This window comes from Lepisosteus oculatus, chromosome 7, assembly GCF_040954835.1.
Source record: "Lepisosteus oculatus isolate fLepOcu1 chromosome 7, fLepOcu1.hap2, whole genome shotgun sequence".
Taxonomy (NCBI): Eukaryota; Metazoa; Chordata; class Actinopteri; order Semionotiformes; family Lepisosteidae; genus Lepisosteus; species Lepisosteus oculatus.
This window is the reverse complement of record NC_090702.1, coordinates 19,072,018-19,084,463: the sequence shown is the minus strand read 5'-3', so window position 1 is coordinate 19,084,463 and position 12,446 is coordinate 19,072,018. Positions and strand designations below refer to the sequence as shown.

Below are 12,446 nucleotides of genomic sequence, written 5' to 3'. Positions count from 1 at the left end.
GACATAAGAAGTGACTACATGCCCTTCTCTCTAGAATGTCATGAATTTTAAAATTACCTAAATATTTTTTTAGGTATTTTATTTTTTCTAAGTTGATTCCTGTTAATTCCCTATTGCAATTTCCCCAAAGGCATTATAATTAGACTAAAATCATTAGTAAAATCAGTTATTCATATCGAACATACAGTTTCTCATGCAAACAGAGTGAACACATTAAGTGCTACATTAAGGCCCCAGATCCCAGATATAGTGGTGACTACCTCTGGTTTATTTTCTGTACATACATGTTTGGGGTTTTTTGTGGTAGCTATTGCATAGCAGTTGATGATGTCATGTTCTGGGACGACTCCTGCCTTCTTGAGCTCATCCACAAACCACTCCACTCTGGTAATGACCTGCTGTTGGGTGAGTCCATCCATGCTTTGCATCCTTCTTACTGTTTTCCCAGTATAACCTATAGAACATAGGCAGTTAGTTCTATTTAGTGACACAATACTCTTTAAATCATTTCTTTATAAATATGTAAAGTGGATTTCCTTTTATTTTCTTTTTAATGTTATCCTGTAAGTTTGGTTTTACGTTATACAACAGAACAAACTTGATTATACTATAAACCTTAGAAATACAAAAAAATAAAAATAAAAAAGCCATCTGTGGCAATAAAATATTGAACACAGAATCACTGAATTATGTACATTTTATATACTGTATATTTCCTTTATATATATCACGTATGTACACAATTAATGATACTATAAGACTAAAGCAAATGTCAAAAATAACAGATAAAGTGGGAATGTGACAAACTACTGACAAATGTTACATGAACATAGATTACTGTGCACTGCCACCTAGCCACAGTGTAATGCATTCTCTTTTCAGTGACCATGAACTGAAAATGAATCAACTGAAGATAATTTTATTCGTTATCGATTATTTCCCTGTGCATGCATTTTGATATTATCAATTATCCTGCCAAGAATAGTCATGTGAGAAATACCTGATCATAACCATGAAGATCATGTTTTCATTGAGCATTTAACTTTCTTAGGTTATGAAATAAAGTGTTAAAATGACAAAACCCCAAAAATGTATATTATAAATTCAGTGCTATATTTCGTAGTACTTGCACGATGTAGTACAATATATCCATATCGTTTATACTATGCTTTAGTAGTTTAAACATTATACATTAGTGAAATACCACATTTTACCTTTGACGTAAATCACTTATTGTTAATTAAAACATTACAATAGTATTTACTCTTAAATAGATGACTAATCATATATGAAGGAAACAAGCACACAAACTGCAGTACAATCCTGTCAATCTAAAACATTTCAATCGAAGCAATAAAAAAGTTGTTTTTAATGCTTTTATAAAGAATACAAGAACTTACTTTCTAAAAGAGCTTTCAAATTTGTGTCAGTGAAGAGATCTTTAACCACATTGTTGACATGGTGGCCAGATTCCATCAGACGTATATTAGCCCATGAAGTAAATCCATTTATTTTAGATAGGAAAGCCATCTGAGCGTTTTTTTTGCTAACAGAATTATCTGGAAAAACACAAATTCAGTTTTATGGGTAATTTTTTTTTAAGGTACATTTATTACAAGGGTGCAAGAGCTTGAAAAAGTGGGGGGAAAAAAACAGAAAAGGCATAATTTAACATCATTATACGCCCTTAAAAATCTACAGATAGGAAAAGATGTAATATTAATAATTACATAACAGTTTTCCTGGATGTTTATATCCTGTTTTATTTGTGCAAAATCCTGAAGTCCAAGTTGTAACTTTGAAGGATTTACAAATATGCAGATGCATTAATCTTGAGAACCAGCATAAAGTATGAAACTTGAAAGATTCATGACAGGTATTTTGAAGATATTTTGACATTTATTTTTACCTGAAAATTTACACCAAAAGCAACAGATGGATATGCAATACTCATTTATTCATATTTTCAGAAAAAACAGAGTATACATTCTAAAAAAAATAAAAATAAATGAAAGACCTCAAGCTCAGTACAACATATCCTATAATTTATTCTAACAGGATTTTCAAGTTACATCAGTACAGATGTAAGCTTTTTAACAGTAGGTTAACTATCTTCCACCTTCAGAAGGTGCTGGTCTGTACCTTAAATATTATTACATTTACTTACATTCAACTTAAAAAAGTATCAAGCTGTGTAGCTGAATATCTCCATGCCTTGGGGATTTACCATCTGCAGCAAAAGTCATGTTGTTACCTAGTTACACTGTTGTAAATATCAAAGGTTCTTTTATATGTAACGATACTTCCTTTCAAACATACTGTATCACATTGCATACTTACCAATGTCCCCTCCCATTAAAGAAGTGATATCATCTCAACTTTTGTTTCCCTCCTAATGCAAGATTCCTGTGTTTTCCTAAGCACAGCACCATTTTGTTTGTTGTCTCCATAGCAACTTCTTTTCTGCAGACTGCTTGGTGTTAACAGCTTACAACATTTTTCATGAACTGTCCATAAACATGACCTGTGTTTTTGTTCTCCAGAACACAGAATTATTCTAATAAACATATCGATCACTTCCTTTTTCTTACTTTTTAATTATTATTCATGCACCTATAGTCATACTTTCTGTGTCCTTATCCGAGGCTGGAAAGTACATTTGTAGAGTCTTGTTTCACAAGCTATTTTGCTGGGAAATAGCATGGACAGGTGTTAGAAGTTTAAAATATTTAAATTGAAAATAATATTCAATTTCATTAATGCAGCATTGACAATAGGGAAAAAAACCTGCCAAACCTAAAATGACTTACAATGTTATACAATACTGATTTTTTGTCCAAAAATAAAAAAGTCAACTTAGACATTGTTATGCATCACCATAGCAGTAAAGATATTATTTAGAAATATTGTGCAGTCCCTGAGCATTCTAATCACCCTCAATTCAATGCAGGCAAAGGAGAGCCACGAAGTGGGCAGACAGTAGACACTTATACTAAACTCAAGTCTTTCTTTGTAACGACCTGAGGTAAAGACACCCAAATATAATATCATAAGCTCAGAAGTGAATTGTCAAGCTAGACTAGCTCAGTATTTTAGAGGCTTGGCCATCATAAGGCTACCTAACTCTAACAATGATGATCTTGCTATGTTAGCGGCTGCCATTTTTTACAAACTAGATTGCAGTTGTTTTGGTATTCTCCTCGAAATACAGTAACATATCAGCCAATTGAAATCTGAAGAGACCTTCAGAAAAGGGGTCTATTTTATTTTTAGAAATATTAGTTTCCTTCTCGAGACATACATCAAAGTATTTTTTTTTTGTTTTGATGTACTTACTTGTTATAGGAAAAAAGATTCCCTTCAGTTTAGTAGTAAAAATATTTTCTTTTTCCAGGATTGGGCATTTAATAAGAATGGTTTACCTGTGATGCAGAGCAGGTGTTGATCTACTGTAGTTGGATTCCCTCTACTGCACAACAATATACAGTTACAGACATAAGCACTCTCAGTTTTAGCACTGTTATTTTTCTAAGGTATAATAAGTAGTTTGGCAAACTTATTAAACTTAATAATCCGAGCAAGCAGGGTTTAGTTTAATTCTTTAAATAAAGGGGATTGGAGTTCTAATTTCTACACCTCTACAGATATCTGCAGAACTAAACATTTACTCTTAATCTTAGTCTTAAAAAGTTAAATCCCTAGGAAGTGTCTAGGAGCCGGGCTCTGTTCAATACCTATAAAAGATTGACAGATGAGTACATATATAAAATGTGCTGCACAATATATTTTAAAATAGTATTTTAGGAATATAGAGAGAAGAAATTCTTCCGCAAGTGTTGTACTTCTATTTATACTTCTATGCCATTTTACTTAGAGTCTGAGGCATATACAGCATGTGACTGTATAGCACTTCCTTTCATTTGTGTCATAACATGCTATGGCTGTTGTCAACTATCAGCCCAGTTCTTTTCATTTTCAACTTTTGATAAAAAAAACAACAGAGAGACCTAATGAAAAAGTAATGTTGTAATAGTTTTGTTTTTAGTTAAATGTGCTCATATATCAGATGAAAATCGTATTTGTACAGTCAGGTACAGATAACAGTGTGCCTAAATCTCAAGGTTTCCTTTATAAAAGCCACTTCCTGTAGCCAAGGAAACATGCTGACTCAAGAACACTATTGATCCATAACCCTGCTCAAATGGAATATTCTCACAGTATCATGAGCACAAACAGCACGGGAAGATGACAATTAATTCAAAGGTCATAAGCCACAGTATATGAGACTTCTTCCACTGCAAGCACCAGAAATATAATGTTACAAAAAACATTTTTATATGTTCTGAAAACCAAAATTTATTTATATAAAAACAAGACTGAGGGATTTGCAAAGAATTGAAAATTTTAAAAAAGAATCACTATTTGCTAACACAACATTGAAACCTTAACTGCCTATATTGTCACTAGTTTAATCTCAGTTGCCAAAGAACAGAAAAACAAAAAACGATTTTTGCACAAATGTTGAATTTAAAACCAGCTGCATTGTACTCTTACCAGAATAGAAAATATAAGGATGACTTGTTTTCTCTTCACCACAAAAGAAAAAACACAGATCAGTCTATAATTCAGTACTTGTTCACAAATATGTTCATTTACCAACTTTTTTAGCAAATCTGTAGACTGAGATTTTGTTTCTGTTGTTTCACAGATTGAAAATATACATTCACAGATGTAAAACATACAACTTGGAACACAGGTGTACAGAAACAAAGGTAATTTCTTTACTATTTCTAAGTGTAATTGATCTCTGCCCCATTTATTTACTCTCATTTATTTTTTACCCTGAACAGAAGGGTGGACTATTCAAATGTTTAAAGTGACAGCAGCAAATGGTCTTCTGACCTGGTGCATCACCATTCAACAAAACACAATGTCTTCATAGCCCAGGATATTTTTAGGTGCCTTACAATCATGAATCAGCATTTCATTGGCTATTGATCACAGTTTTGTAGAGCATATACAGAATAGCCACAATAGTCAGCTGAAATGGACTATTGAAACTTTGTGGTTCTGCCATTGCATTGATAGAATCTTGGTCTCAACATTCACGTTAACCTACAGTGCTGCCTTCAGAAGGTATCCATTCCCTTTAGATTTTTTTTCACAATTTGTTATGTAGCACACTGAAATAGACATTTTAAGAGCTTTTTTTGGTTACAGATCTATAACAGTAAGGCATTATTATGTTTTCTATAGCGACATGTTTTGGATTGGTTTTGGTGTGAAGGCTGTTCAGATCTGGTCACTTTTAATTGACTACCTACCTCGTTTCAACTCTTTTGCCCTTCGCTGTAATTGAGAACAATGAGGGACAGCTTTCCCAAACACAACAACGATTTCTTGGAATGCATTTACTCTTCCCCGCACACAAATTGCACATAAAATGTGTTGGCCACATTCTGCTTAAATATTGAAAAGTCCTTCATTCAAAGATATCAGAAAGAATAGAAAAGCATTCATTATACACAGTCAAGAACGCATATTATAAGGAGAACTGATATTGGCACAGCTATATTTAGGAAGGCACAGACAGGTTACAGGAAAATAACATTATGATCATGGAAACACGCATGTAATGTAGTTTTAGCTGCCTCAACACAGAAGCTTATAAATGCCACATTAATCAACAGACTATAATTTGACTATTTTGTAAAATAATAATTTACTTACTGTAGAATTAGAGCTTTTCAGGGGTAATCTGTTGTAGCTAGTTTTTAACTGAACTTTCTAGCTAGTTTTTCAGAGTATGTCGTTATTTTCATAGTATAGAATACCTACTTTAGGTAAACTTTCTGTAGCGTGATACATCTATTCTTTGGCACTGACAGTAAACAGCTTCATGGCAGTTTTTCATACTTTGTCTTTCTGATCCACAACCAGCGTAAGGCCTTGTACCTTACGTTCATGCAAAATGCTCTGTCACGGCTTGTTTTACTCTGGTGATCTGTAGGAACAATACACCCTGTACAAAACATCAATCTGCCAATTTAATGACATGTTCCTTTTGAGTATTTCTCACATCTCTCCTTCACAGTTTTCTCAACGTAAATGGCATCACCATCATTTCCTTCATGCATTGATGTACTGTATGCTTCTTACAATTCTCTGCTTAGTTACAACAGATCCTATTGGCCAAGCAAAAAAATGGATGCAGAAAATGTTTTTCAGAAGGAAAGAGAATTCATTTTGCTCACATCTTATACATATATTGGATTTTTCAGGAATTCCCAAACATCTCTAAAAATCGGGTAATTTGTAACATTTAAACAGTCACAGTCTTAGGATGTGAAATGACCCGTTTTTAAATGAATTTAGAAAAGAAGAGAAGGAAGGCTACCTCACTGATCTTTGTGATTATTGTGACCTGGGTTATTTCTGATACCCCACTTAACACGATTGGGCTTACTCATTTCCTGAACATGTTTACAATAACTTTGTAAGAATTATTGCAATTATTGTAAATGGTGATCTTGAAAAAAACTTGCAAAACTTATATACTGTAGCTTTAAATATTATTTAATAAATGCTAAAATATTGCTAGAATATAATATATAGAGTTAGAACACCAATAATAATAATTCAGGACTTGTTGTAGTGTATGTAAAGATAACCATTTTTAGGTAGCTTTTTATAGACAAGCACTTATGCTGTAAGCCTTATTACTTTTGCTCCACTGTGAATGAGAATCACATACTAAACACCAAATGCAACACAATATACCTTAAATATTAACATCTACTGCTCCACTTCACTTTGCTATTCTGTCTTCTGCCAAGTAAAAGGCTCAGGCATTACTTTCATACCATTAAAAGCCAAAATAGCTGAAAGAAAAAAAAATCTCAGTTCTTCAAAGTAGATCAAGAGATCAGAATTTGCATGGCAAATATGAGGCCAACCATTCTACAATACATTGGTTTTCTTTTTAATTCTGCATTTTTAGTTATGAAGATATTATATACAAAAGAATATAATATGGTACAAATTTCACATTTTGGTACAAATGATATTTCCTTCAAGTGTTATGTTATATTTTTGCAAAAGGAATTAAAACCAAGAAAAGGTTAAATGACAGACTCATATTTATCCCATTTTCCCTAAAAGTTCACAAAGCACACTGCATCAATTTAGTTTGTCCAAATTTTAATCCCAAATTATTTGCTGTCCTTGACATTGTCCTGAATTTTCTGAAGCAAGTAATCCATCTGTAAATTTAAGTTTGGCTGGCCTTTTTTAGTCTTCTTTCTTAATATCTGGTAAGTCTCAATTTTCTTTTGTCGGTAAATCCTTAGAGCTTCTTCTCTTTGTTGTTTGTTCTTCTCTGCTTCCTGTAAAGCCAAAAAGTGTGAGAAAACCAATACAGATTATACACCTGTCATCAGACACAATTATATCACTTCCTGCCTCTGTAATTAGTATTTTTCCCATAGTCTTTATCACATCTCCCAGCGTTATAGAATTGGTGAGGCAACATCAACCTTGAGAATTTAAATTACGACATCCACAAGCAACAACAAATGATTAGGCAACTAAGCAATAGTACAGGTGGCACAGCTGGTAGATTCTGAAGACATGTAATGTCCAGCTGACACCTTATAGTTCCTTGGAACTTCAGGAGGAACTTTAGTCCCTAAGCCATTTTTACAGATAGCAGCACCGAGTTCACTATGCCCAAGCCATGAGAAAATGAAAATAGAGGTCTCTCACAATCCTCTCATTATCCCCATAAAACATGCTCAAGCTATCGGTGATTAGTATCATATTTAGGAATTCCTTGCAGAATGCAAACTGGACAATTTTAAAACAGGTTCCCCCTTTTAAAAGATACAAAATGATCACGAGTATAAGAAAGCAGGCAATGACGTAGAAAATTCCAGACATATGTCTGACAGCTATTCGTTGAAGAAATGTTCTTAAATTCAGATGGTTTTTTTCTGCATGGTATGATTAAGATAATCTCATTTTTCATTAAATTCATCCATCCAACCATTTTCTAATCACTTTATCCAATTCAGAGTTGTGGGGCAGCTGAAGCCTACCCCAAAAAATAATGGGCACAAGGCAGGATCATCCCTGAAAGGGATGCCAGACCATTGCAGGGCACACAGAAATAAACACAAACTCACAACAAGGCCAAGTTTTCCAGAAGCCAATTAACCTACCAGCATGTCTTTGGACTATGGGTGGAAACTGGAGCACCCAGGGGAAACTCACATGAATAAGGGGAGAACATATAAACTCAGAGCAGGGAGTACACTCTGAATAGAACCCAGGCCTCTAACAAAATAACCAAAATGATATGTACAGTGGCTTCTAGAAATATTTAGACCCTTGCAGTTTAAATATTTTGTTGCTTTAAAGCTTGCAGTCCTGACAATTATATAATTATGTTTTACTTTTCACTGCTACTCTGCATTTGGCATGACCTTTGTCTTAACTGAATTTTAAAATATTTTCACCTAGAACTAAAGAACATAACAGAAAACTCATCTATTGAAAAGTGTAACACAACACAGTTAACCTTAATGCAAATTAAATGAGAAATAGTGGTGTATTATAAAAGATACATAACATTTGTTCCAGAATATCTGTACTAGTATCAGAACATGTAATGATCATTGACATCATGGACAAATCATTACTCCATCCCCAAGAAGTCCTTACCGCTCTCTTTTTAGCACGTTTAGCCTGGATCATTTCATACTCTTCTTTTGTTTTTTGATAGGAGGTCTTCTTTTTTAATTTCTTTGGATTCAAACTATTTCTTAAAGGAGAAAAGAAAGAAATGTAAACACATTCTGAGTTACACAATTAATTATTCTTAGAAGACCTAGGTAGATACAACACCTGGAAAAGAGTGATTGAATGTGAAAGCAAAAAACATTGATATACATAATAATAGCATAAAGACAATATTTCTGTTTAAATATAATAAAGACCGGCCATTTATTCATAAAGTGTACAAATGATTTTTTTCCAGCTCACAGAAAATACTGGAAATCAATTGATCGGTCACCGTCATTTGGACAAATGCATCCAGTGTGACCATGAAGTCAACATGTAACTTAAAACCATCTTTGAATGCAGCTCAAAACAACATTCCATGAGAACTCACTCTTTCAGGCTGCTAGAGGAACAGGACATAGTAAAAAAAAGTACCTTTTTGATTCTTCGGGTGGAGTTCGGTCAGAAAAAGAATCCGAAGCACTAATATTAACGGTGCTTGGGTCAACTACAGACCCCTCATCCTCCGGCAACCTCTGTTCGGGAATTAATTTCTTTTTCCTTTCCTTTGCTTCCTTTTGAAGAGCCTCTTCCTCCGCCAAGTACAAGTGTTTCAGGTGGTCCGGGTAGCTTTCTGAATACTGCACTTCGCGCTGCGACTCATGTTTTCTTTCCTTACGGAGTAGTTTTTTATATTCATATTGGACTTTCTGTTTTCTTCTGAACGCAAAACCTTGTCCTGAGAAGAGGTGGAACCAAGACAAACTGACATCTCTTTTTGACTACGTCTAGTCCTTGTACACTACTTTATTATTTTCATACACCCGTGATATATAAAATCTGAAACAAAAACCTGGATTTCTGTATAGGAATAGTATGCAACACGACAGAAGCGTGAATGGCTATACATCACTCAACTATTAAAAAGAAACGATACTTTATTATAAATTGGTTAACACCCATATAAAATAACTAGTTTTTTCACGCAAATTCTGCTTAAATATATAATGAAAAGCTGTAAAAGTCTGTAAACCATAGAATGATAAATGGTAAGATATCTTGCAGATTTTTACTTACCTTCTCTCACACTGCCTTCGAAAACCTTTGATTTGTCTGCGACCCATTTTCGTTTTTTGATAAAACCAGGGGAATGCCCATGTGATTTGATTGGATGGGTTTTCTGGAAATGGGCTTTTCTTTTTTCATTCTTTACATCAATCACAGATGTCATTATTCAGTTTACTGCTTTATAAATCTACTGTAGTTTTGTAACCCACGTTTATTCACAGACAACGCTACTTCATGTCGCATATTAAATACGTCACAAGACGTGTTTAGACATTAATCAGCAAGTTAGAGCAATCGTACAATGACCGTATCCATGCTTGTTGTGGCAAAACAAAATGTCTCCGAAGATCAGACGTGATCTGGTGAACAACCAGCATGTCTTTCTAGTAGGGTCGTTTGAATCTATTCATTTGCATCGATTTTTCATGCCTGGTAAGCAGAGGACTGGCAATACACGGAGTATTTTTACGTTGTAGGTGCATTTATAATGTCTTCGTTTTTAGTAGATGATATACCTCTTGAAGCAATATGGAGTAAATTAGACGCTGTTAAAGAATTCCTCACCATTTCGCTTAAAATAGCAAATGCCCACACTGTAGACTTTTACACTCGAGGTGTTTGGTCTGAATTCATAGCTGTTCCTCCTGAGAGGGTGCTTTCTGTGATGAGCAACAGCCATGAGAGGGCGCCACTGGATGAGCGATTCCAAGGTAGGATGGGTAAATATAATCAGTACAAGTGTGCAGCTGTCACTTGGGGTTTTTATAATGCCAAGTGCAAATCCTAGTTAAACGAAATAACAGTTAAGTAATGTTTTTTTTTATGAACAGCTATATAGAGCAGGAATACTGTCCTCTAGTAGCGTTTTAAAATATATATATTTCTAAAATCAAAAGTGACAATTGGACACGTAGAGGTTAAATCCACACGGAAGATACGTGCTCCTTCTTTATACTTTTAAGAGGGATTCATTTCCACTCGTTCCTTTGTAGCCCACTGGCTCAATTTCCCACTCGAATTAATTTTTCAACAACTTTTGCTGTACTGGAAAGAATTATTGGAAAATTATACAAATTGCAGTTAAGAGGATTTATATATTGAGACTGCAGGTTCATGAACAGGGATTGTTATAGTCTCCATTCCAAGTCTCTAAAGTTATCAGTGTTAGAAGTTTTTAGCACAATACCATTTATAATAAAAACAGAGTCTGAATCAGTTTTAATTTGAGCTTGTTTTAAATTCTGAATAATCTCAGAATTGTATAGTGGTCTTGTAACTTTTTTCTTAGTTATGTTTGCAGTGTTTCTGCAATATATCAACAGGAATTCTGTGTAAAGTTATGTTACAGCCTACACAATCTTCTATGCAGCATTTAACAGTGCACATTGACTGCCTTATATAAAGGTTTGCCCATCACTGGAACCATGCAACAGTCAGCTTTTAGTCTTTAATTGTCATCCATGATTTGGGATTTCATTTTTGGAAAATACATCTTTAAAATTAAATTACTTTAAAAAATGTTTTAATGATAATTTTCTTTATATCAATAGGGCAGTTTGTGAAGCTGTTTTCTTTTACAAGGTCGGTGGTCCTTTAAAATGTTTCTGAAAATATTTGGCACCTGGAAATAAAATTTCAGATTTTTCTAATCTATGAATGATTTGAGTTGGAAGCTGCGAGAGAACAGATTTTGTGTCTGGATTATGCTAAATAAAAAGGCTCGTCAAAAAGTAAATGCTCTTTACCTATGAAACTTTTGATGTAAAGTCTTTTAACTCCTGATGCGGTTTTATCAGGAAAAGCAGTATACAGTATAATGGAATTTTGGATTTTGTGTGAGTCATGATTGTGAGCGTGGAGGGATCTCAGATGGCCTTTTTAAGTATAAATATAAGGTTTCTTTACTGATTGCAAAATGGCGCTTCATACAATGTTAAGAGTCATAGCCGTGTTTTAAGTAGGCCAGTAAAACTCTGTGGTTTGGTATATTTTGCTCCTTTCTTGAAATGATAACAGATCATGTTAAATTTACTCCTGTTTCCATCCATCCACTTTCTAACCACTTCGTCCAATTCAGGGTCTTGGGGGAGCTGGAGCCTATCGCAGCAAGCAACAGGCACAATACAGGATACATGCTGGACTTGATGGCATTCCTTTGCAGGGCACACATAGATACAAGCACAGGCATGCACATACTCACACCAGGTCCCATTTTCTTAGAAGCCACTTAAGCCACTTGTGTTTTTGGACTGTGAGGAGATTTGAGAACACGGAGGAAACCCACACAAACAGATAGAAGATAGCACCCTAGATCCAGAACTGAACCCAGGGCCCCAGCACTGTTCTTTATTTTCATTCTGATTTTTTGTTTTATTTTAAGCAGGCAGCACATTGTATAAGAGATTATTTTGCAGATACATTTTTATAGGTCTTAGCCTAACATTGTGCTATTGAATGTAGCTTATTCACGTTTCCGCAGGTCTTTCCTCCCAGCAGCTGTCAGGGTTTATAGCGCTGCCCTAGGCTAGGACTGTTAGCCTTTCATTTGCTTGTCTATGGACAGCATGTTCCTCCATTGTACTTTTTTTGGACACTCA

General features: G+C 34.4%; 3 protein-coding genes across 8 annotated transcripts in view; 1 reads left to right on the top strand and 2 right to left on the bottom strand.

Moving 5' to 3' along the window:
- LOC107078037 (uncharacterized) overlaps positions 1-2,529 on the bottom strand; it is a 102,519-nt gene extending 99,990 nt beyond the window's left edge. Inside the window, exons 1-3 of the mRNA XM_015352753.2 lie at positions 2,341-2,529; positions 1,401-1,559; positions 285-454 (exon numbers count right to left, since the gene is read on the bottom strand). Coding sequence (XP_015208239.2) covers positions 285-454; positions 1,401-1,559; positions 2,341-2,356 — 345 coding nt within the window. The 5' untranslated portion in view covers positions 2,357-2,529. The remainder of the gene's footprint in view (positions 1-284; positions 455-1,400; positions 1,560-2,340) is intronic.
- A 4,654-nt stretch (positions 2,530-7,183) lies between these two features.
- ccdc59 (coiled-coil domain containing 59) lies at positions 7,184-10,125 on the bottom strand. The gene is made up of 4 exons (XM_006633605.3): positions 9,859-10,125; positions 9,217-9,520; positions 8,722-8,821; positions 7,184-7,385 (listed from the first exon to the last, which is right to left on the bottom strand). Exons 1-4 carry the CDS (start codon positions 10,010-10,012, stop codon positions 7,212-7,214), a joined length of 732 nt encoding a protein of 243 aa, XP_006633668.1. The 5' UTR covers positions 10,013-10,125; the 3' UTR covers positions 7,184-7,211.
- mettl25 (methyltransferase like 25) overlaps positions 10,086-12,446 on the top strand; it is a 66,335-nt gene continuing 63,974 nt past the window's right edge. For 5 of the 6 annotated variants that reach the window (XM_069192233.1, XM_015352894.2, XM_015352896.2 and 2 more), the window contains exon 1: positions 10,198-10,559. In XM_069192233.1, coding sequence (XP_069048334.1) covers positions 10,337-10,559 — 223 coding nt within the window. In that variant the 5' untranslated portion in view covers positions 10,198-10,336. Of the gene's footprint in view, positions 10,560-12,446 lie in introns of all 6 variants that reach the window. The other variant, XM_015352895.2, reaches the window with a different exon arrangement.

Bases quoted from the DNA above. Each gene is read 5' to 3' on its own strand.
- ccdc59 (XM_006633605.3), bottom strand. From the start codon at position 10,012: ATGACATCTGTGATTGATGTAAAGAATGAAAAAAGAAAAGCCCATTTC. The intron at 8,822-9,216 runs GTACTTTTTTTT...TTCTCCTTTAAG, and splicing joins CCACCCGAAGAATCAAAAAG to AAATAGTTTGAATCCAAAGA. The intron at 7,386-8,721 runs GTAAGGACTTCT...TTGGCTTTACAG, and splicing joins AACGTGCTAAAAAGAGAGCG to GAAGCAGAGAAGAACAAACA.